The following is a 22,565-nucleotide window of genomic DNA, read 5'->3' as shown; positions in this document are numbered from 1 at the left end:
TGTAATCAGCCCGCGGTTGGTGGATGTTGAGCGGATAGGCTTATATGGATGTGAAATTTATTTCTCTATACACAGGCAAAACTGGTACCTCCTCACATGTAAAACCAGCCGAGGCGTTATGTAACTTACAAATGCAAGGATACATTTACTCACGGGGTCGTATTATAGTAACTTCTTGAGTTTGAGTTTTATCTGCTTAGTCACCATGACAACTTCAATTAGGACTGAATTTAGCACAAGCTGTTACAGAACAACAGTTATCAGTTATGAAGTTCATAATCTTATCCATTAATTCCAGATAAGAAAACAGTATTGCAGAAACATCCTAACTAGACCAAATCTCCTAAACACTGTTCTCTCTTTAAGATAAACCCCAGTGGGTCTTAACTTCTGTTTTAACCATCCATTTCTGTCATTTTATACAATGAGAAGCAGCATAGCTCACCACAACTAACATAATGACAAAACATTTATCTACACTGAAAACGGTGCTTTGAGGTTTTTTTCTAACATTTTTTTAAAAATCTCAGACACTGCAGACTTTCTGTGTTAATGTTGATGAAAACTTGTCAGATAAAATATTATAGTGATGGTGGTGAATAATGAGGAGACAGAGCTGAACGTGTGTCTGTTTATTAGGGGGAATAACATTAGCTTGCTTGGCAAAAGCGTTTGGGAAACTGAAACTCAAACTGGAAAGCGGCGACCCTCTGATAAACAGCACAAAGCGCTCTCACAATGTTCTTAACTTACAGTTCATCGCAGTTTTGTTTGACCTTTTTACATCAGTAGCAGTAGCTAGCTGTCTAACTTGATTCATTTTGATGACGTGTTTGCGTTTCAGCTGTGCACCGAGCATTCTCTGTATACACTCTTTCTCTGTATTCCCTTCTCTGTTCTGTTCAGTGTAGCTTTATTGGCTTGACTGTAAGGTCCAGTATTGCCAAAGCATTATAGCAGTAACAACACTAAAAATAATAACACAAACATATTATAACAATATGTCAAATAATAATAATAACAACAACATTTTTGACCAAATAAAAAATGTATAATTAATTATAATTCTTAATTATACAAATTTGGAAAATATATTTTTGTTTGTTTTACATATGTGTAGTGTTGGGTTGTTAGAAGGGTGGCTTTTTCAACTTGTGTAATTTTTTAATTTTTCAAAATTTGGAATCAGCTTTCAAAATTTGTATGTGTAAATTTTTCGTGTCTGTTTGAATTTTGAACAGTAAAGAAGAAAGTGCACTTCTGTCTCAACCTCAGCTGTCATACAGTGACCACACAGCCTTTCCTCTCTGCGCAGCCAGGAGTTTTTATACCTGCCCTGTTCTATGGCCAGGCTGTGGTCACTGAGTCTGTACTTGGTCAGGATCTATCCCTGTTTTTTATCTCTGACAGTCAGGAGATACTCCTCCAATTCATACTCTGTTTTTAGGGCCTGATAGCATTCTAATTTAGTTTAATTTATTTTTCCCAATGTTCCAGGTAGTTATTCTTACTGTTTTTTATGATGTGGTTTAATGTTTATATGAGGCTGTAAAGCAGTGCTGGAGCGAGGAGGGTTAAACCTCAGAACCAGCTGACCGAGGGAGCTCTTCTCAGGGTTCAGTTCTTGGCTCTGTAGCACCTTAAACTGCTGTGTTTCTCTGGAACCCATCTTCAAGTGCATCCAGAAATTTAGAGATCTTTTTTGAATGTTTATCAACAGAGGGAATCAGCCTAATTCTGCCCTGCATACATTGGTTGGTGTTTTCCTTTACGACTTCTATGATCATTCTGCAGAATTCCGCATGGAGGACTTCTGTTGGATGCTTGTCCCATCTAGTGTAGCTGTCCTCACCGAGTGGACCCCACACCTCACTCCCATACAGCGCATTGGGCTGGATCACACTATCAAACACTTTGCACCAGCTTGAGGTGGGAATGTCAATAATGTGGACTTTCCTCCTCTCTCTCTCTCTCTCTCTCTCTCTCTCTTTCTCTTTACACACACAGAAAAATGTGTGAACATGCACTAGCGGAGGAGATTATGAGCAGCCTCAGGACTCAAAACTTTGTTTCATGTAATTATCTTTGGCTTTCATTTTGTCTGTGAAACGTACCCAAGTCAGTTTAGACATATTTTCAGAATGTGATTGCGGATGTGCAAAAGACTAACTGAGCAGTTTTCCAGGAAACTTCTTGCTTGAGTAATTTCCTTTATTAATACTTTACTTGTACTTAAGTAAATTATCACCACTGCAGCATTACTCTTACTTAAGAAGGGATTTTCAGTACACTTTCCAATATGGTGAATTGATTGATTAGCTCATAAGGCTGCAGTGGACTGAAGCAGCCCAAGTAATGTTGCAAATTGTTATAATGTTCATACATTTCATGAAACAGAAACAGAAGAATTACATGAAAAAAAGCTACAGACCAGTAACAGTGAGGAGCAAAATGAAAACAGCAGATTTTTCCCATGTGCACTATCAACGTGTATTCTAAATGTATTCTGCATTATTCTGAAGATAATACAAGCCATTTCTCTTGAGTGAGAAGCAAATTATGAATGGTACTTTTTACTTATTGTAATGGAGTACTTATTGTAATGGAGTACTACAGAATACGTTTAGGACAGTGTATTGAGCATTAAACCATCACTAATCCTTCAAAGTATTCTGCCCAACCCTGTATATACTATAGTTACACATGCTGATTGATATATTGTAGGTACAGACATCTTATGGCTTGGCCAGTATCAGAGGATTTAATGACAATTAAGTATGTCAAACCTCACATTAAAAACTAATGAACTGTGTCCAAATTTGTCCGAGATTGATGAGTAAGGCATTTACTAAATGCTTTCATTTTATCAAAAGTGAAGGCATTTTTGGCTCTGGTACAGCCGGTCCATCCTGACATGTAGCTGCATATTTCAGCTTTTCCGTGACGGGGCACATATGTATAAATATGTGGACACCAATGACATTGTTCTCATCCAGTGGTGAAGTGGTGTGGAGAGAGCTGCTGCAGACACAGCTCTAACAGCCAACAACCAGGTAAGACTTTATATATTATTAAATTGGTGTTTTTGCATTTCAAAAGTGGAACAATAATTATTTACCAAAATTGTATGATTTTTAAATGTACATGTATTGTTTTCGTTGGAACAAAACCTTGTGTCTCCAAAATTGTAACTTTTCAGGAGAAGGAAAAAACAGTTAACAGCTGTGGGGGTGCGTGTGTGTGTGTGCTCGTGCACTGTGTTTCACTGTTGTAGAAATCTCCTTGAACTGGCTTTTACAGTGATACAGTCAAAATCTTTAGCAGGTTAAGCTGGACTGTGCTCACAGGAGATCTATGAATAAATCAACCGTGTTTGTTCAGTGACAGTTTTATTCGTACACAAAGTAGACAAGAACACAACAGCTAGACCTCTTATCTGTGATCTTAGTGACTAAACTTATATCAGGAAGGTATATAAAGTAATTGGTGCTACCAAATGGAGCCAACTCAGTGTTTAAGGACTGCAAATGTTCCACAGGACATACTAGTTGATCTAAGCTTGAGGAGAAGCCTATAATATCTGATTCAAATTACAAATATATCCTCTTTAATCATCTGTTAACATACAGATTAGTTGTTGTAGACACTAGAATCTCATCTCAGGTCTACATACCTGAAAGAGAAGCATTAAGAACATCATTGAGTGATTGACAGTATCTGAGTCATCCAGATTTCCTCATTCATGAGGATAACTTTTGACTTATATGTACTATTTATTTATAAAGAGAGTCATCTCATCTCACCATACAGCAGAAAAAAGAGAGAGAGTGAGATAATTGCAAGAAATACCAAAGCATTATTTTATTCTGAAGCATCGATATCTGTGAGAACAGGTTCATAATTTTATTTTATAATTGTCTCTTTGTTTGGAAAAATTCAAAAACAATTGTTTAGTAGTTCATTATTGTTTAAAATTGGTTGCGCACACAGTGCTGTGCAAAAATCCTGAGAGCATGAGAGCTGCTCATCCCTGCAGTAAGATTAACATCTTGGCTGGCAGAATAGAGTTCGAAGAAAACAGGTGTGGTTCCTGACATCCTGCTGCATTCCAGCCGTAGTTCTGTCAAGTTGTGCCGTTATTCTGGTTGGCACCATGCCTTCAGGTCTGCGTTTTTTTCTGTATGAGGCAAAATGAATGCCTTTTTTGAAAATCATCAACATAAAATCACTTTCTATGAGATTAAAAAAATTATCTGTTTATTCTAATGTTAGTGTTTTAACCAATAAGTGCTTTTCATCCAGCTAAAAAGATTACATTTAATTTTCTCAGATGTATATGACCTCTGCACAGTACTTTAATTGTGTATACTCTATTAGGGTTTATAATGTCTTATAAATCTGTTTAAATGTGTAATTCTGTTCCTCCTGGTTTACAGTTTATTTGCTGAATTTAACATATTAGGAAAAAAGTAAAATGTTTTACATTTAGTACAGCTCTGTCTTACTTTCAAACTTTTTTCAGTGTTGTAGATCATCTCAGGATGGGGTATCAGCTTCCCCTCTGTTTGGCCGTCCTGCTCTGTATGAGTAAGTACATGCACTGAACATCACAGCAGAAGGGAGGTTAAAGGTCACTAGAGTGGGTTTTACTAGATCTAGGCTTCCGTAGAAGTTCACTGGTTCCACCTGTCCAGTAAAATGTCAGAATTTTTTTGGACCATACTAGTGTAGAAGTGTTCTCTTCCTCATTCGTTTAAATTTGAGGGAGGGTGGCACAAAGAAGTGGACGGAGATATTACACATGTGGCTGACTACATATTCATCTTCATGTCCCGCCCACATTAATTTCCTGCCCGAATAGCCTATTTCACTTGGAAATGCATCATGTGAGGGAAGAAAAATGCTTTCGGATTTTTGATTCAAAGTTGACTTTAAAGATCAGCAGTGAAATGTGAATATTTATAAGGATGTGGAAATGAGTCGGTACTTCATGGATCTTTCTTTCTGTCTCATTCTCTTCCTTCTCTAAAATTAGGTGGGCTGGAGAGGACAAGCGGTCAAGGTAAGCTGACTGTTATTGTTAAAGAAAAGATTTCACATAGTTTCTGTGAAGCACTTGCAGTGTCCTCCATTAGAACTTGGTCATCAAGGGTTAAGATATGATTCTGAATTACTTTATTAATGGTTATTACTATTATTAATCATCAAATTAAAATAATCAATAAACATGTAAATAAAAATGGTAACAGTGGCCTGTTGTTTGCCAAATAGTGAGCCCAATTGATCTATACTGTTAAAGCTCAGATCTCGCTCGTTACTGATCTTCTCCATCAGTCAGCAATAAATCTTTTACAGAATTTTCATATTCATCAGATTGAAGAACTCGCTGTTGCCCTTTTTGTTTGTGTAACAATTGCTTATTTTTGGATTGTGGTCAATTGTATTTCTAATGAAATGATTCGTAATGTGATGTAAAAGAAGTTTGGTACAAACAACTTTTTTACAAAAATTTAAGCTACAAAATAGTAACCTAACAGGAAAAGAACGCACTTAACTTTTATACACACACACACATACACGCATTTATTCATGCACGTCTTATTATAGTGCACTATTCCTATTTCTTTTGCACATATACACTTTTAGTACACTAATTCCATTTCATTTAAAACATAAAATTCAAAAATAAAATGTAAAATGAATCTGTTTATTCCCCCGATCTGTAAATTTCAGCAAATAAACAGTAAATGTGCAGATTTATACTGTCTGCAAAGGATGTTTTCCCCTTCTTTTTCTGTAGAAAATCACATAAACATGTCATTTGAACAGGCGCACAAACCTTTGCCTAAGACTGTATATAATATTTTCTGTTTTATAAATTTTAATAATATTTTGTGTTATTACTTTTTTGGTGCGAATAATAAATTATTATCTTTAAAAAAGGTGACATGTTCTGCTTTTTGCCTCATTCTTCTTTTTATTTTTAATCTAAAGAAAAGCAAATGTTACCATCACCACGTGTAATTTCAAAGTGACTAGGAGTGATGGAACAAAAAGACTATAAATACTAAATAATATGATAAAAGAACTGTTAACAATTTTCTTCCAGGTCTACCTTTACCGCTCTTTCCTCCTGGACCTGGTGTGGTTTCACATGCTCTTAGCGGTGATGGAAACTACAGACTGATCTCACTGACCCAGCAACTTCGCTACTTCAGAAGAACGTACAGCCAGTTATACGTAAGTAAAACGACAGATCAGAATGTTTAAATATGTATTCTATTAAATGCCTTTCAGGGTTTTTTCATCCATCCTGAAAATAAGTTGGGGTGTAAAGTCAGTTCTTAACCTTACGTTGAGAGTAGTTAGTACTGAACTAGTAGTGCATTAAGTGATCGTAAATCTAAACACTGTCGCACAGAATGACGTTTTCACTCTGCAGCCATAATTAACGCTACCCGACATAAACAGGAAACATTACACGCAGTGAAATAGCTTATGTTACTGTCTTTTGGTGCCACATGTACTTCGCTTAAGGTGTCGGTCATGTTAGCTATAATTCAAAAAGAGATTGTTTTATAGTAAAGTGATGTTTTTAAAGGGTCCGTCTTTTGCATGTGTGTTTATTCGGTTCTTCAGCTGGAATTTTTCTGAAGTTCAGACTGTGGTTCTTGTGCACAATATTTTAACAGCACTTTATCGATCAACGGTGGTGACGTTAGCAAAGCTGCAGCTAATGAAAGCTCTATTTGAATGACAGACAGGTAATGTTAGCTATGTTAGTTATAGTTTAAAAATAATCTGTGTTATGTATTCTATGATAATGAGATCAGCATCTCACACAGTTGTTGGGTTACAACTTAAAACTACATTAAAACTATGTTACTTGGTGCAACTGGATAAATTCTAGGAGCTCGTAAACTTAAACGTTGTGGCACTTTACGTTCAAACTAGGGTAGGGTCAAACTTACATTCAGCTGGTGCAACTGGCTACTAGACTTCACACTTCTGTAGCAGTATGTAGTAGTGTGAAGAGGCTGTATTGAGGGTGTGTACTGTCCTTGATGATGGGGAGCACCTTCCTGATGACCCTGGTGTGGTAAATGTCCTGTGGTAAGAAGGCTGCTCCTGAAATGGGCTGTGCAGTTTTGATCACAAGCTGGAGAGCCTTCCTGTCCTGAGCAGTGCAGTACCCATACCAGACTGTGATGCAGCTGGTAAGGATCTAGATCACGTGTCAGGCTCTAGTTCTTGCGGGCCAAAACACTGCATCCTTCAGCCTGCTGCCTCTATAAACACACCTGATTCTGCTCATCACCTAATTAGCAAGGCCTTCATGAACTGAATTTCAGAGCGAGAGATTTTCACAAATCACTTAATCCGAGACTGAATCTTGGATCTTTGTCGTGCGAGTCCGAGTTGAGACTCGAGTCTTCAAGGAGACTCTGAGACAAGTCTTGATTTTCTGAGGTCCAAGTCTCAAGTTTCTAAACTAAACATCTGTCAGGTTTGACACAGATTGGATTTCTTCATTACAGAAAAACATGCAGTCTGAAGGACAGAACTGAAGCGCAACTCGCAGTAAATGTGTTTAAAGGAAGTCTGTTGTACGCATAGCAGGTATGCTGGCTAGGTAGCATAATAGCTAATCAAGCTAAAGTTTCAAGATGTTTTAAAGCAATGTGAAAAGATCAGCTAGGCTAGGTGACAACTTTGCTGAGTTAGCCAGTCCAATTCACTGCAGTGCTGAGATTGTCTCACCACGACTGAGCAGAACTAATATGAAAAGAGATGCTCTGCAACAGTTTCTGTGCTGCTGAATGAGCTTTCACAGTGTTCAGAGTAACTTCAGAATTCAGAAATGCTTTTCTATTTCTCTTTCAGCTCAGTATGGACGGCTTCCTCTCTTTCACACCCCTCTTCTATGACACCTTCGTCCAACTTTCGAACATTGATATCATCGCTCCACTGTGGACCGACATTGACATGTACACCAGAGGAAACATCTCCTTCGAGCAAGTCACAAGTGGTCCTCTTCTGCAGACAGCTACAAATGAAATGAACCGGATGTTCCCTGGTTTCACTGCTTCCTGGGTCTTTGTGGCCACCTGGGAGAAGATGGAATTCGAGCCTGATACAGGAGTAAGTGCCTGTCTTTAGAATTCAGTCACTGCCTGTATGCCATCAATTTTTAACATTTGTCATTCTTCTCATGAAGGAGGTGACTTTCCAAGTAGTCTTGGTCGCAGATGTTCAAGGCCGCACTTTCATTCTGATGAACTATGGTCCCATTCCAGCTGTTAATTATGAACCCTGGAAGGTAAGAGGAGCAAGTTCATGCATGTTTTTACTAATTTTATCATGCTAAATTTCAAAATGACATGGCTAAATAAAATTGTATTTACTATGCTGCTATGTGTATTTAAATGTTTCTTTATAGGCTGGCCTTCAGACACAGGAGAACTACCAAAATTTCACCATTCAGATACCTCTGGGCAGCATAACTACAAGTACTAATGTTGGAATACCTGGTCGCTGGGCTTTCCAAGTCTCCGGTGCAACATTTGGTAAATGTCAAGTCTTTGCGCTTATGTACAGCTTCTTAAACCCTTTTCAAGAACAGTATTTTGGGATGTGTAGAACATGGGTTACCCTTGTGGACAGAACCACGTTGGGGGCCTCGACCTGGTCCTAAGGGGGTCACGAGAGTGGTGCTACAAGATAAACAAGAGAAAATGGTTTAAATAAGAACAAGCACTGCTTAATAGCTCCACTGACAGGCCACAGATTCATAGATTATGAATTTCTGTTGGGGAACTTCATTACTGAGCGAGGGTCTTAACTGACCATTAAACTAGACTCAGTGCATGAGTAGACTTACTGTTTGATTCTTCTTCTGTAACCGCTGTCATTTTTTACACTGGTGTTTTATAGGGGGTGAAGATGGGGTTGTGAAATATTTTAACCCTAAAAAGTGCTGCACCGCAAAGTTAAAAACAGTTAAAAAAAAGGTTAAAAAAACAGGCCGGAATTGTTAAATTATAGGCCCTTGGGCTTAAATGTTGGAAGGGCTCCAACCTGGCTACCTTGATGGTGTATATATATTTATAAACATTATATTTGTCTTGTTTACTTAATTTTTTGTCAGATCATTTTGAATGTTCTGACCAGTCTGAGGCTTGTAGTGTACTAAAATACTGAGTAAAGAGTTTTAACATAAGGAAATTATGATCTTGTTAAAAAAAGGTGACATGTTCTGCTTTTTGCCTCATTCTTCTTTTTATCTTTATCAGAGAGAAAAGCAAATGTTAACATCACTGTTTCAATCTCTACATGTAAAGTCTGTGTGATTAACAGTGATAGAAAAAAGACTAAGTAAAATGATGAGATAATTGTTAGCAATTTTCTTCCAGGTTCATCTTGGACTCTGTTCCCACATGGACCTTCTGTCGTTTCACATGCTGTTACCGGTGATGGAAATTACAGACAGATCCAGCTGAGCCAGCCACTACAGTACTTCAGAAGATCGTACAGCCAGCTCTATGTAAGTAAAACAACAGAGAAGAATGTTTAAATATGTATTCTATTAAATGCCTTTCAAGGTTTTGTCCATCCTGGATTAATAGGAGCATTAATAGGTCCTCCTCCTGCCGTCACTCGCGTCCCTTTGCGGTGTTTGGGATTCATATCAGGGTCGGGTGGGAACGGCCGCATTCCATAGATAAATGATAGCCATAGACGTTATCTGCTCAGGGAAAGTGCCCCAATGCTACTTTTCCATACATTTAAGTCTCGTGAGAATGATGTAAGACTGACACTAATATAGCCCTTTTCAACAAAAAGATTTCATTGTTAGGTTGACAATCACAGGGAAAAATGCTTTTCTATTTCTCTTTCAGCTCAGTATGGACGGCTTCCTCTCTTTCACGCCCCTCTTCTATGACACCTACGTCCAACTTTCGAACATTGATATCATCGCTCCACTGTGGACCGACGTTGACATGTACACCAGAGGAAACATCTCCTTCGAGCAAGTCACAAGTGGTCCTCTTCTGCAGACAGCTACAAATGAAATGAACCGGATGTTCCCTGGTTTCACTGCTTCCTGGGTCTTTGTGGGCACCTGGGAGAAGATGGAATTCGAGCCTGATACAGGAGTAAGTGCCTGTCCCTAGAATTCAAATAGTGTCTGTATGCCAACAGTTTTTAACATTGATCATTCTTCTCTTGAAGGAGGTGACTTTCCAAGTAGTCTTGGTCGCAGATGTTCAAGGCCGCACTTTCATTCTGATGAACTATGGTCCCATTCCAGCTGCTAATTCAGAACCCTGGAAGGTAAAAAGAGCAAGTTCATATATGTGTTCACTCATTTTATGATGCTACATTCCAAAATGGCATGGCTAAATATAATTGTATTTATTATGCTGTTAAGTGTATTTAAATGTTTCTTTATAGGCTGGCCTTCAGACACAGGAGAACTACCAAAATATGACCATTCAGGTATCCCTAGGAAGCCTGTCTACAAGTACTAATGTTGGAATACCTGGTCGCTGGGTTTTCCAAGTCTCCGGTCCAGCGTTTGGTAAATTTCTTGTTATTTTATCTTTAAGCAGACTTCCTATTTGATTCATCTTCTGTAATTTCTGTAATCTTTACACTGGTGTGTGTGAGGTGGGGTAAAATATTTTTACCCCAAAAATGGTTGCACTGTGCTAAGGTTAAGAACAGGCCTGAATCATTAAGTTATAGGCCTGAGGCTTGTGGCATATACAACTATGATAAGGTTGTCCAAGTTGTTCTAGAAACAAACCTCTTGAATGAAACATTTCCATTACATAAAGTAATTTATTTGATGTCATCCAGGGGGAACTGAATTGGTCTGCCTTGGTTAAATAAAGACAGTAGAAGTTGAAAACCAATACATTTTCCAAACACACTGTGTCCTGCTATGGCATGATATGAGGTTATAATCCGTGGTTGACAGACAGTAGTGCATTTATAATACCATCCAACACCCTATAGTGGTTCAAAACAAACAAAACAATAACAAGATTGTGCATACATTAACACGGAACACAGGTAAGCTCAATACTGAGTGAGGGTCAACCATGAATTCACCTCTTATGAGGAATCATAATTGCTTTTGGGTGGCCTCTAGATGCTTGGGCCCCTGGGCACATGCACAGACAACCCATGGGATGACCCAGGCCTGATTAATAACCCGGGTTAATCAAGTATAGCATGACACTATTGAAAGAACATTGTTATAACACTTTGGTTTTACTTACACTGTAATTCGGCATTCTTGAACAGCATCCTCTGTAAGTACTGTTACAGGTCAAAATAGTTATCTTATGCTGATTATTAAATTTACATAAATTACAGAATCTGAAAGCAACTTTTCCAGACATTACCCCACATTTACACCACCTTTTACAGATGAGGTGATTTGCACCGAACCATTAGCATTTTCCTTTTCCCCACACTTTCACTTTTCTAAAATTTGAGTTTATCTGCAAAAAAATTCACAGTGACTGACATAACTTAACATTTAGGTGGGGTTTGGATAGAGAAAGTGCAATAATTCCGGAACAAATAAAAACATTTAAAATAAATACTCATAAAATGTAACTAAATGTCTCTATTTTGGCTCACTAATTTAGTAAACATGAAGAAAAATGAAATTTAAGTTCACTGTGTTAATACTTATAGAGGGTGCTATTACAGTGATATTAACAGTGATGATTCTCATCTTTCTTCCAGTTCCAACTACGATGTTTCCCATTATGCCTTTTGCTAGTCGTCTTCCTTTCTATGATGGAGATTCTATTCTGGTCCAGCTTGACCGGCCATTCACCTACTTTGGATCATCCCACACCCAATTATATGTGAGTAAAAGAACAGGATTTTCAGAATTTAAAGATGTATTCTGTTATGGTGACTTCCTGGATTATTCACAGCCTCAGTCAAGGCTGGAGTGGGTAATGATGAAAACGGATGGATCAGTAGCGCTTCAGGTCGATTACTGTTGGCTAACAACACAGCAAAAATGCTTTTTCTAACAGTGACTGTCACAAATAAGTCAATATTTGTAATTATTTAGGGTGTACATAAGCAGCCCATGTCCTCACTTGGTACAGTCCCAGATTGTTAGCTAATAGCCTATCAAACTTAGTGTAGTTGATTTCATGTTTCTTAAGAAGGTGCTCAGAGCCTTTGGAAGCTAAACAACCCCTCAGCATCACAAATTCACCACCATATTTAAAAATGGGGAAAATTCTGTTCTGCATGACTCTATCTTTTTCTGTTTTTAAATACTCATCTATTGCTCTATATTTCATTAATGTCGGGACAACACTTCATATCTGCATTTTTCTCCTTTTTTTCAACATAATTATAAAACACCAGCTGCTCTTCACATCATGTTAAAATTTTATGAACAGGCCAGTAGAAATGCTCGAAAAATGCCTGTAATAAAGTCTTTTTTACTTTAATTTTCATTCCAAGTTATTCATGGTTTTTTCCTTCTCCTGTAAAGTTAAAGTATTGAGATGAAATGTCTGTGGACATTCCTAGATTCAGACCATTTTTAAAAGTGAAGAATAGGTTAGAAAATATTTTTAGCAAAGTTTTTTCTCTGAAGTGACATATGTTAAATGATTCAAAAAATAACTTATCAAGCAACTATAAAAAACTCAGTGCTCTGAAAGCTACAAACTATAGTCGGCTAGAAAATATGAATTATAAATAATAACTAACTAGAACCTTTTTTTTCTTACAAAACAAACAAATGTCTGAGCTTTCATGCAGTCTTAGAAAACTTTTATTTGTGACTTGATATTTGTAATTATTTCTCTCTCAGTTCGGTATGGATGGTTTCCTGTCTTTTGAGTACATCTACAGTGATGGCTACTACTCACTGACAAACAAAGACATGATCGCTCCACTGTGGACCGACATTGACACCTACTCCAGAGGAAATATCACCTACGAGCAAGCCACAAGCGGTCCTCTTCTCCAGCTAGCCACATACGCAGTTAGGCGTTATTTCCAACAGTCAGACTTCACTGCTTCCTGGGTCTTCGTCGGCACCTGGGATAAGGTGGAATTCGAACCTGATGTCGGGGTAAGTGTCTGTCCTTAGAATTCAGTGTCTGCATTGAAGCTGACAACTTTTAACATCTTTCTCCTCTTGAAGGAGGTGACTTTCCAAGTAGTCTTGATCTCTGGTGGGAATGACGCCTCTTATATCCTGATGAACTATGGGAACATGCCTGCTGATCCAGAGTCCTGGATGGTGAGAGGATCATTCTAGTTTTTAAGAATGTTATGGTGCTTCATAACATTCCAAGACAAGTAAGCCACATGTAATGGTTATAACTATGTAATCTAAGTTTATTTAAATGATTCTTTCTAGGCTGGCTACATGACGGCAAACAACGCCAATCGTTTCACCATTCAGGCAGCCAGTACCTCTGACCTGCGTAGAACCACTAACGTCGGAATGCCTGGTCGCTGGGCTTTCGAAGTTAACGGTACAGTCTCTAGTGAATTTACTGTTATTTTATCTTTGGTTTAATGTGTAGTTGAGTGTGTAACATGGCAGTTTTTCAAAATAGTTGTTATACAGTAACAGTTGTTTAGTCTTTTATTGCTAAAGTGAAATTTCAGAAAAGACTAACTCACTATATCCCTATAACACAACTGGTGGGTTATGTACTGTATCTGTACACCTCTGTTACACTTACAATTAAGAGGGATCTGATAAAAAAATGGAACGATAAAACTCATGTTCAGAATAACTATTCATAAAAGTTGACACTCTCATCTTCTGCCTCAGTCTTCACTGGTCCAGTACTCTTGGTGGGGACTGTATATATATTTACAATGTTATTGCTAGTAAAGTAAAAAGAATAATAACACAATGATTCCAAACATTCTTCCAGCTCCATTCAGGCTGTTCTTCCCGGTTCTACCTGGTGCTGTTCGTACTGTTACCTACGATGGAGGTAATACACTGGTCCAGCTCAGCCAGCCATTCTCCTACTTTGGAAGAGACTACACACAATTATATGTAAGTAAAAGAACAAAAAATTTAAAAAACGGCTTTAGACGTATTCTGTTGCAGTGCCTTCCAGGATTATTCACAGCCTCAATTAATATGAGCGAGATAGTAAAACATATTAAATATAAATGTTTTTATAGTGAGCATAGTGATATTATTTCTTATTATGATACCACTGTACATAAGAAATAACATCTTTAACACAAATAATAAACAAACAAATAAATAAATGAATAATCATCCAAAAATTGATAGCACTTTGACAGTTATACATTTTTTCTTTGCCGGAAAAACATCATTCAGTGTTCCTTTGTAATGTGTGATATGGAACACTTAGCAGAGAACAAGACCATTCCTACTTCTTTACGTTCTTCGAAGTTCTTAATTCTTGCTATTGGACGATCCTATTTATTTCAACCCAGTTTCAGTGGAGTTTTAGGTGATAAGGTTGATTTTTATTTATAGGATATGGGGGAATAATTTGGATCATTGTCCTAATGGAAGATCCAATGATGACCAAGCTTTCTTGGACAGGTTTTCTGGATGTTCCAAATCCATCTTTGATACTTATACCTTAAGGTTCAGTGAAATATGAATGACACCAACTGGCTTGACAAAGCTGTTGCTGTGGAACCTCAGGTTGTTGCTAAGGTTTTACTATGTTATCTCAGGTGCTGTTGCTATGGTATCCCAAGTGGTTGCTAAGGTGAAAAAGAGTAATTTGATTAGTCCCAAAAGAACAGGCACATTATAATTGTATAGGTCTTATGTTCCTGCAAACTCTAAGTTGTCTTTGTCAAGCCAAATGAACAAGTAAAATTAAGATTTAAATTAGAGATTTTTTAATGCTATTTTTTTTCCATATTTCAAACTGATCAGGCTAATAAACAACAACCAAACTGGTTGCTCTGAATGCAATAGTGTGTAGACCCATAGTTTATGATGGTAAAGATTATACATGAAGAGTTTCTTGGGTCTCATAAACAGTCATAAACATATTTGGTGTAAACAAATGTAAAAACCAAACCCTCTTTTTCCCTACAAGACAGGTCAAAATGCTTTTATTACAGAGCACCTCAAAAAGATGAGATGTTTTAGCTGCTGCTTTCATGTTGTCTTTAGGAGAACATCATTATCTAAAATATATTTCTAATTATTTTTTTTTTCAGCTCAGCATGGATGGTTTCATTTCTTTTGAGTCCCTCTCCTTTGACGGCTATGTCCCAATTACGAGCAAAGATATCATCGCTCCACTGTGGACTGACATTGACACTTACACCAGAGGAAACATCACCTACCAGCAAGCAACAAGTGGACCGCTTATAGCACAAGCTACAGCAGAAATTAGACAGATATACCCCAGGTCCAACTTCACTGCTGCCTGGGTCTTCGTTGGCACCTGGGAGAAAGTTGAATTCGAACCTGATGTAGGGGTAAGTGTCTGTCCTTAGGATTCAGTCGCTGCCTCCAAGCCAACATTTCTTAACATCTTTCTCCCCTTGAAGGAGGTGACTTTCCAAGTTATCTTGATCTCTGATGAAGACAGTGACGTCTCTTTCGTCCTGATGAACTACGGTCAAATTCCAAATGATCCAGAAGCCTGGATGGTGAGAGAAGCACGTTCATGCATGTCTTTACTGATTTCAGTGCTTCATAACGTTTAACATTAACAACATTAATTTTATTAAAATTATTTTTTTAGGCTGGCTATCAGACAGAGGACAACGCCTATCAGTTCAGGATTCAGGCGGCCAGTACCGCTGACCTGTCCAGAAGTTCTAATGTTGGAAGGCCTGGCCGCTGGGCTTTCCGTGTTGATGGTACAATCTCTAGAGAATTAACTAACCCTCTGCCCCTCCAGCTCCTGCTTCCATTTGCCAAATATGAAGACAGAGCCAAACAGACCATAGCATATCACTTATATGTGGGCTTAAGCTGTACATTTCATAAACGGTCCCAAAGAAACAGTTTAGCCTTTTATGTTGGTAATTTTTCCACATGTTGGGAGCATCATGCCATTACAAACATGAACAAAATACTGCAATAGGCATACAGTCATATGCAGTAGTTGAACAACCCCAGTCAAATGGAATGTTTTGTTGATTTTCTGATTTTTCTGCAAATTTTAATGCACAATTTCTGTTTCTATGCTGAACTGAACATATTGGGCAAAAATAAAATGCATCATAATATTTGCTCTGTGAAACTCATCAAGTAAATAGTAAATGTGCATTACAATGTGCAGAAGTGTGTTCTCTGTAGAGAATGCTGTGACATATTGTCACTTAGAAAATCAACAAAACGTCATTTGACCAGTGACACGCAAACTTTTGCACATGACTATATATCTAAAAATATAGGGTTGCAGTAAGTAATTTGTGTCTCACTAAGTGGCTGTTCAATATTAGACTGTGAAACAATTCACAAAAATATATTATGGCTTAATGTCCTTTAAATATTAAAACCTTTGTTCAATTCACATGAAACAACTATTTCACTGTATCACTATAATGATAATAGTGATGGCACGGATAATCTATATTAGAGGAAATTAATGTTTTCATGTCAGTAACTAATATAATTTACAGTGATGTAACTATGACGTGCCTGACCATGCCATTCTGTGTCTGTCTGTCTGTCTATCTTTCTCTCTCTCTAGCTTGTGGGGTTCTGAACTGCAGTGCAAATGAGGTGTGTGTAGCAAGATCTGGACTTTATGGCTGCGCCTGTACGAGTAACAGTCAGAGATCCAATCCCGAAACTTATGGTATGTTTCATTTTAAATTGGAATTTTTGAATTCATTGTAAGTACTAAAGAGTAGTCAGTAAGATACATCTGTCTTTAAATGATCGCCAAAGTTTCATTAATGGGGCAAAATTCATTCTTAAAGTTTATGTTCTGCAAGCATTACACTGAAAGTTTCACCAGATATGTCCTGGTGCTCACATTACAGGTGAGGAAAATAGCCATTTAAGGTTGATGCAAAAACAACGTGGTCATTTCTGTCATTTAAATGATATGTGAAGAACGTGATCTAACAAAGCCACAAATTCATAGATTTTTGTTTCGTCTCCCAATTTTTCATAACAGGAAAATGCATAAATATGAATTTAAACTACACAACAGTCCTGTTTTATTGTTAATCTGATTAAATAAAACAATAATAAGCTGCTGCTGAACTCTGAATGAGCTAGCATGTTCACTTGAAAAAACAAGAACAAGAAAGGAAGCTTCTTGCGTATTTTATACAGTGATAGAAACAGCAGCACACAGAAAGCATTTCTCCATGCAGATACATTTCTCTCTTCATTCCAATCAAACAGAATCTCACCTGACTCCATGGGTTTAATCAGTTGGTCTCAGTACTCAAACAGTGGAGTGGATAGATGAGGTCTGCCCCTGCTTGATAGGAACTGCTAGCTACTAGTAAAAGCTAGATTTTCCAGCAGAGACCGCTTGTTATAGTATTTAACTGAAGTCATTTTAAAAGAAATGTCTGTCTGACACTGTTTACTCCGTTTTTTCAGATGTCTCTGAGAGTTGTGTCGGCACAAGTAGGTCAGTGTCTCTGTCCCGCTGCCAGCTCTTTGAAGCTGGATTTCCTGTAACCGTTCTCCATCTCAATGATCCCTCATGCAGAGGGCTGGCCCAGAATGGCAGAGTGACGTTCCGTTTTGACGACAATACTTGTGGCTCAGTCCTGGAGGTACAGTATGGGCTCTCTCCAAAGAGAGATAAGGGCATTACATACACAGAACAGCCACTTTATTAAAACCTTTTTATGTAATAAAAACAATTAAAAAGTAAGTAAAAGAACCAACTTAGATAATAGACAACAAGAAAAACTAAAAATCTTGTAAATAAAATTATTCAGTAAAACAGAAAAATGAAATGGAGCAGTAGTTTTGTAATATACTTATAATTCGCTGGTGCACTGCAGCAAAAAAGCAGATTTTCTCTGTTCAGTAAAAACTCTAGGAACCTAACGGGTGATCCAGTCATTACAGCAGATCTGATAGAGACCACAGATGTGATGTAAGATGGCGTATGGCTAGAGAACGCCATGATGGCATATGGCTGGAGAACTTTTTCATACAAAGTGCAATGATGAGTGCTATAAGAGTCTCCAGTAATAAATCTTGGAGCGGAGTGATAGATTGAATCTAGCCGTTTAAGGCTAGTCTATGAATGTCTACAGCCTACATCACCGTTCCATCACGTCTAGGATGGATAATAAGTGTCCATGATCTCACGTAACATAGCGGTATGAGAGTGTGAAGAGCTGAAACATGCAGCCACTGTTGCTTCCACTATACTTTGATGATGAAAACTACAAACTGTGTTGAACTTATTTTCATTTTCACCCTGCGTTCACAAGATTTCATGTTCAAGTTAAATGAACCCTGCATTCTTATGATGACAATGATGTTGTAGAATCACTGATAGTAGTAAATTCTGATGAAGCTTATTTTTCTCAAACTGTAACATGTCTTTTAGGTTAATTCAACACACTTCATCTACAAGAACTCCATTCAGTCATTCTCGAGTGTTGGACCAAGGAGTGTGGTCAGTCGTGACAGCTGGCTGAACCTCAACTTCTCCTGTGTGTACCCGCTCATCCAGAGCATCTCTGCACCCATGACCTTCCAGGCTATTAATAGGTAGCAATATTTGTATCACCAGCAGACAATCTTTCTAAATCTTTGATAAATGTTCTTCAAATGATAATTTTTTTTCCACAGTGTGATCAACAAGAAGCTGCCAGGTACACTGGGTACATACCAGATCCGCATGGTGCCCTACACCAATGCTTTTTTCACCACTCGTTTCTCCGGTACTGTCACGCTTCAAGTGAACCAGCAGGTCTTCATGGCTATAGAGGTGGATGGAGTCGACAGTCAGGTGTTCTCCACTGTGCTGGACAACTGCTGGGCCACTCCTTACAATGACCCGAACTACTACGTCCGCTGGGATCTGATCATCAATGAGTAAGAGGAATATAATCACGTATCTTAGTAAACGTGCGCTTAGGTTTCTGAAAGATGATCTTAGTTGCTCTGAGAGGCCTGATAAAATATGGTGTCAGATGGTGTTTGTGATGTGTGGCGATCTAATCTGCCGTTTTGTTTGAAAGAAATTGCTGTATTGAATGTCCTAAGAATCAGCATGAGCAGCCTACATTTCCCAAATCTTTAATTCTTCTCTCGTCCTCCAGGTGTCCTAACCCTAAGGATGGCACAGTGGAGGTGTTGCAGAATGGAGTCTCGATATCCAGCCGCTTCTCTTTCAGGATGTTCACCTTCACTGGCGTGAATAGAAATTTCTACCTACACTGCAAGGTTCACCTGTGCCTGGTGAATGGAGGTCATTGTGCACTGGTGAGTTTTAGATCACCCAATCAGCCAGTCAGTGGCCAGTTCTGTAGCACACATTACTTGTTAGCTTTTGTGGTGCTGATACAGGTATTTCACAAAAAAATAATTGAAGTACACTGTTAAAAACTGTATAAGGTCAGGCAGCAGAGGTGTCAGGCAAAACCTGTTAATTAAAAGAAAAAGTTTTTTTTTACCAATGATGGTAAACAAATTTTAAATTACTCATTTAAGCCCTTTCATTTCTTAGAAATACTTAACAATTCTTAGAAATTATTTTCATGTATTGTATTCAACAATAATAATAATAACAACTAAAAAATTAAATGCATAGAATAAACACAAATGTCTGTGAAATAAAGGTGATAGATTGTTGGTGTGAACCTACAATCTATTTCTGTAAATGTTAGCACTAAAGAGTAAGACTATCCTAATGAAGCATTTTTTAATGGTTTAGAATTTGTGTATTAATGCTTATTAATCAGTTCATAAACACCTTAAAAATCATCGATAAACAGTTACAGCACATGAATAAAAAAGGGCAACAGTGACCTGTCGTTTGCCTTACAGTAAACACTAATAGTAAATTCACATTCATTTCACATTCTGGTTCAGCATCATCAGTCAGAATTGCTTTATCAAATATTCATTTCCATCACACAGCAAATCACTTGTGCTTTTTATTGATGTGTTATAACTGTTTATTAATGCTATTAAAGGTGATAATTATTTAATTCCCATTAATAAACTATTTGAAACTATTTATAATTCTTTTATAAGGGTAGTTTTATTCTAAAGCGATATCCTGTAAATTACTGCCAGCAGTTTTAAAGTACAGTATATGAATGGGTTTATTTACATGCAATGAATCATTTTATCATAATGTATTGATTTTTATTGACCATTAAATTTTACAGTACTTTCACAGTGAAACTACTTTTTTACAGTGTAGGACAGCAAACACTAAAATATCCTTTGACTGACTCTCATGTTTGATTTCTTTCTCAGCCCTGTGATGATGATGATGGTGATGAGGATGATGGGCATCCCTTCTCCAGAAGACGCAGATCTGTGGACTTCCATGACACAACATCCATCAGCATGAGCTTCTAATTTACTCTGTTGACCCTTGGATTTGTTGTTAAGGCTATGCTATAATCTCCTTTTCTTTATTTTCATTGCTGTTGTTAATTCCTATACGAAATCAAAAGGTTACTACATAATTACTTACTAACCCTTCTGAGGACAAACAGTATTCATCATAATTAAACTGCAGTTTATAATTTCAAGAATGTTTTCAGTGGAAATTTGAGTATGATTGTTGATTAATTCTGTTGAATAATCAGTGAAATAAAAGTCTTAAGCATTTTATTTCTGTTTTTTTTATTTTAGAAGTCAATAATTATTTTAATACCAATACCAGTGTGAAGAACTCCGATCCCAAAAGGTTGACTTTGAGGCTGTTGTTTGAATAAACAGTCTCATCCTAATAACACAAACATACAGTCATAAGTTTGGGCGCCCCTAGGCCAATTACGTTTTATTACTTTTTTTTAAGTGAAATACGTTCATTCATCCTCTACAGAGAGCACACCTGCACAATTTAGTGCACAGTTTTTTTGCTGTATTTAACATTTGAAAACAAAAAAGCATAAAATGCCTGGGTAAAAGGTAAGGCCCATTTTATATTTTATTTTTTACCATTATGCATGGTCTAATTCTTTACAGCTTTTGAAGTTACTCAGCGTGTATAATTTGAACTACTACAACCTTCAACCTCATGCAGGTGTTTTTCAAAAGATTTTAGCAATATTGGCATCAGCATATTTCCATCAAAACATGCTTATTTGTAGCAACTAACAAAAATATACTTTCCATCTTACTGAAAAAGTAAAAGGTTTAGAATGCTATAGGATTGTCTTGGCTAAGGGAAATTATTTCTTTAACGGCAAATTCAATATATTTCAGTTTTTATACAAAAAATATATAAAATGGCATGTAAGTTTACATGAGTAAACATCAATCTGAATATACCCACTTTTTAATAGATATTTTTAGCAGCAGCTTTATGGAAGTCCACTTATAAGCAAACTAAGGGCAACAGTTGCAAAAAAAAACTGTCTAAGCATGAAGAAGAAACAATGATAGGAACCAAGTGGAGAACCCATCCTCTTTTTGGTAACACTAACTGTGTTGGGCTTGTCTGTTTAAAAATGTAATATGTAAGCTACTATATTATCATAACATTCTGATTCATTTCCATTACTTTCAGATTACTAGCTGTTTTAAAGTCAGATAATTATATCACTGTTAACTTGGCACTAATATAACATTGCAAATCCAATAGAGACACTAAAGCTTAAACTGATGGAGCAGTTACCTTGTCGAATCTTGGTTAGTAGTTCACTAATTTTTCCCCTCAAGAGGATGATCAGAAACCAAATCAAAAATCCTTCAGAAACTGGTCATATGAAATGTTTTGAACATTGGGCTAAATCGCAGTTGCCCAATGCAAAGCTTTGCCGTATAAACGTCAGACCAACATTGAAATTTTGGCGAGAGAAGATTGTGAGAGAAGATTGTCACGGAGACCTCTTCTGCTATGGAAGGGCCCAGATTTTGCAGTTGCGTAGAGAAGTCCTTAACACTGTTAACTATCAGTATCAGCTGAGCCTGTTGTTCGGTTTGCTGACGTGATCATTCTACGCTGATTATTTGTTCTGCTGTGTTCCAGTCTCAGAGCTTCTAGTCTGAGCATAGTGAGTTTTTAAAATTTTCCTGTTAAAATCACTCATTTTTTTCCTGGGGAGCAAAGCTTGACTTTGGAACTTTAAGGTTTATGCATGTCTAAACTCAAACAAATCATACTGTTATACAAATCTGTCATCTTCATGTTTTAAATATTTTCATATAATGCTCCACTTGGGTTTGGCCGTTTCGCTGATTGTGAGATCGGTGACCATTTAAGTCAATATTGAAGTAACCCACAATCTATCATGCTGATTAAATTCTTGTTATGAAGTCTTGTTGAAATTATTTTTCTTAATAATTTCTTCAAAATGTCTTAATTCTTTATATGTCTTTAATTAAAGACAAGTAATCCAAGAGTAACGGTAAAAGTAGTCAG

General features: G+C 37.2%; 1 protein-coding gene across 1 annotated transcript; it reads left to right on the top strand.

Annotated features, from left to right (window-relative positions):
* Positions 1 to 3,001: 3,001 nt before the first annotated feature.
* Positions 3,002 to 20,809, top strand: LOC118809692. Its single transcript, XM_036573215.1, has 25 exons — positions 3,002 to 3,053; positions 4,523 to 4,587; positions 5,036 to 5,062; positions 6,110 to 6,240; positions 7,885 to 8,142; positions 8,219 to 8,320; positions 8,441 to 8,567; positions 9,414 to 9,544; positions 9,900 to 10,157; positions 10,234 to 10,335; positions 10,456 to 10,582; positions 11,764 to 11,888; positions 12,863 to 13,126; positions 13,199 to 13,297; positions 13,418 to 13,535; positions 13,947 to 14,074; positions 15,235 to 15,498; positions 15,571 to 15,672; positions 15,768 to 15,885; positions 16,725 to 16,832; positions 17,594 to 17,772; positions 18,564 to 18,727; positions 18,809 to 19,054; positions 19,282 to 19,444; positions 20,447 to 20,809. Exons 2-25 carry the CDS (start codon positions 4,542 to 4,544, stop codon positions 20,549 to 20,551), a joined length of 3,492 nt encoding a protein of 1,163 aa, XP_036429108.1. The 5' UTR covers positions 3,002 to 3,053; positions 4,523 to 4,541; the 3' UTR covers positions 20,552 to 20,809.
* Positions 20,810 to 22,565: the final 1,756 nt, after the last annotated feature.

Source organism: Colossoma macropomum, unplaced genomic scaffold, assembly GCF_904425465.1.
Source record: "Colossoma macropomum unplaced genomic scaffold, Colossoma_macropomum, whole genome shotgun sequence".
Classification (NCBI taxonomy): Eukaryota; Metazoa; Chordata; class Actinopteri; order Characiformes; family Serrasalmidae; genus Colossoma; species Colossoma macropomum.
The sequence above is the reverse complement of the archived record's forward strand: the minus strand, read 5'-3'. Positions and strand labels throughout refer to the sequence as shown.

Coding starts and splice junctions, on each gene's coding strand:
- LOC118809692 (XM_036573215.1), top strand. CDS start 4,542: ATGGGGTATCAGCTTCCCCTCTGTTTGGCCGTCCTGCTCTGTATGA. Junction 13,127..13,198: donor AATTCGAACCTGATGTCGGG/GTAAGTGTCTGT, acceptor CTCCTCTTGAAG/GAGGTGACTTTCCAAGTAGT. Junction 15,673..15,767: donor ATGATCCAGAAGCCTGGATG/GTGAGAGAAGCA, acceptor TTATTTTTTTAG/GCTGGCTATCAGACAGAGGA.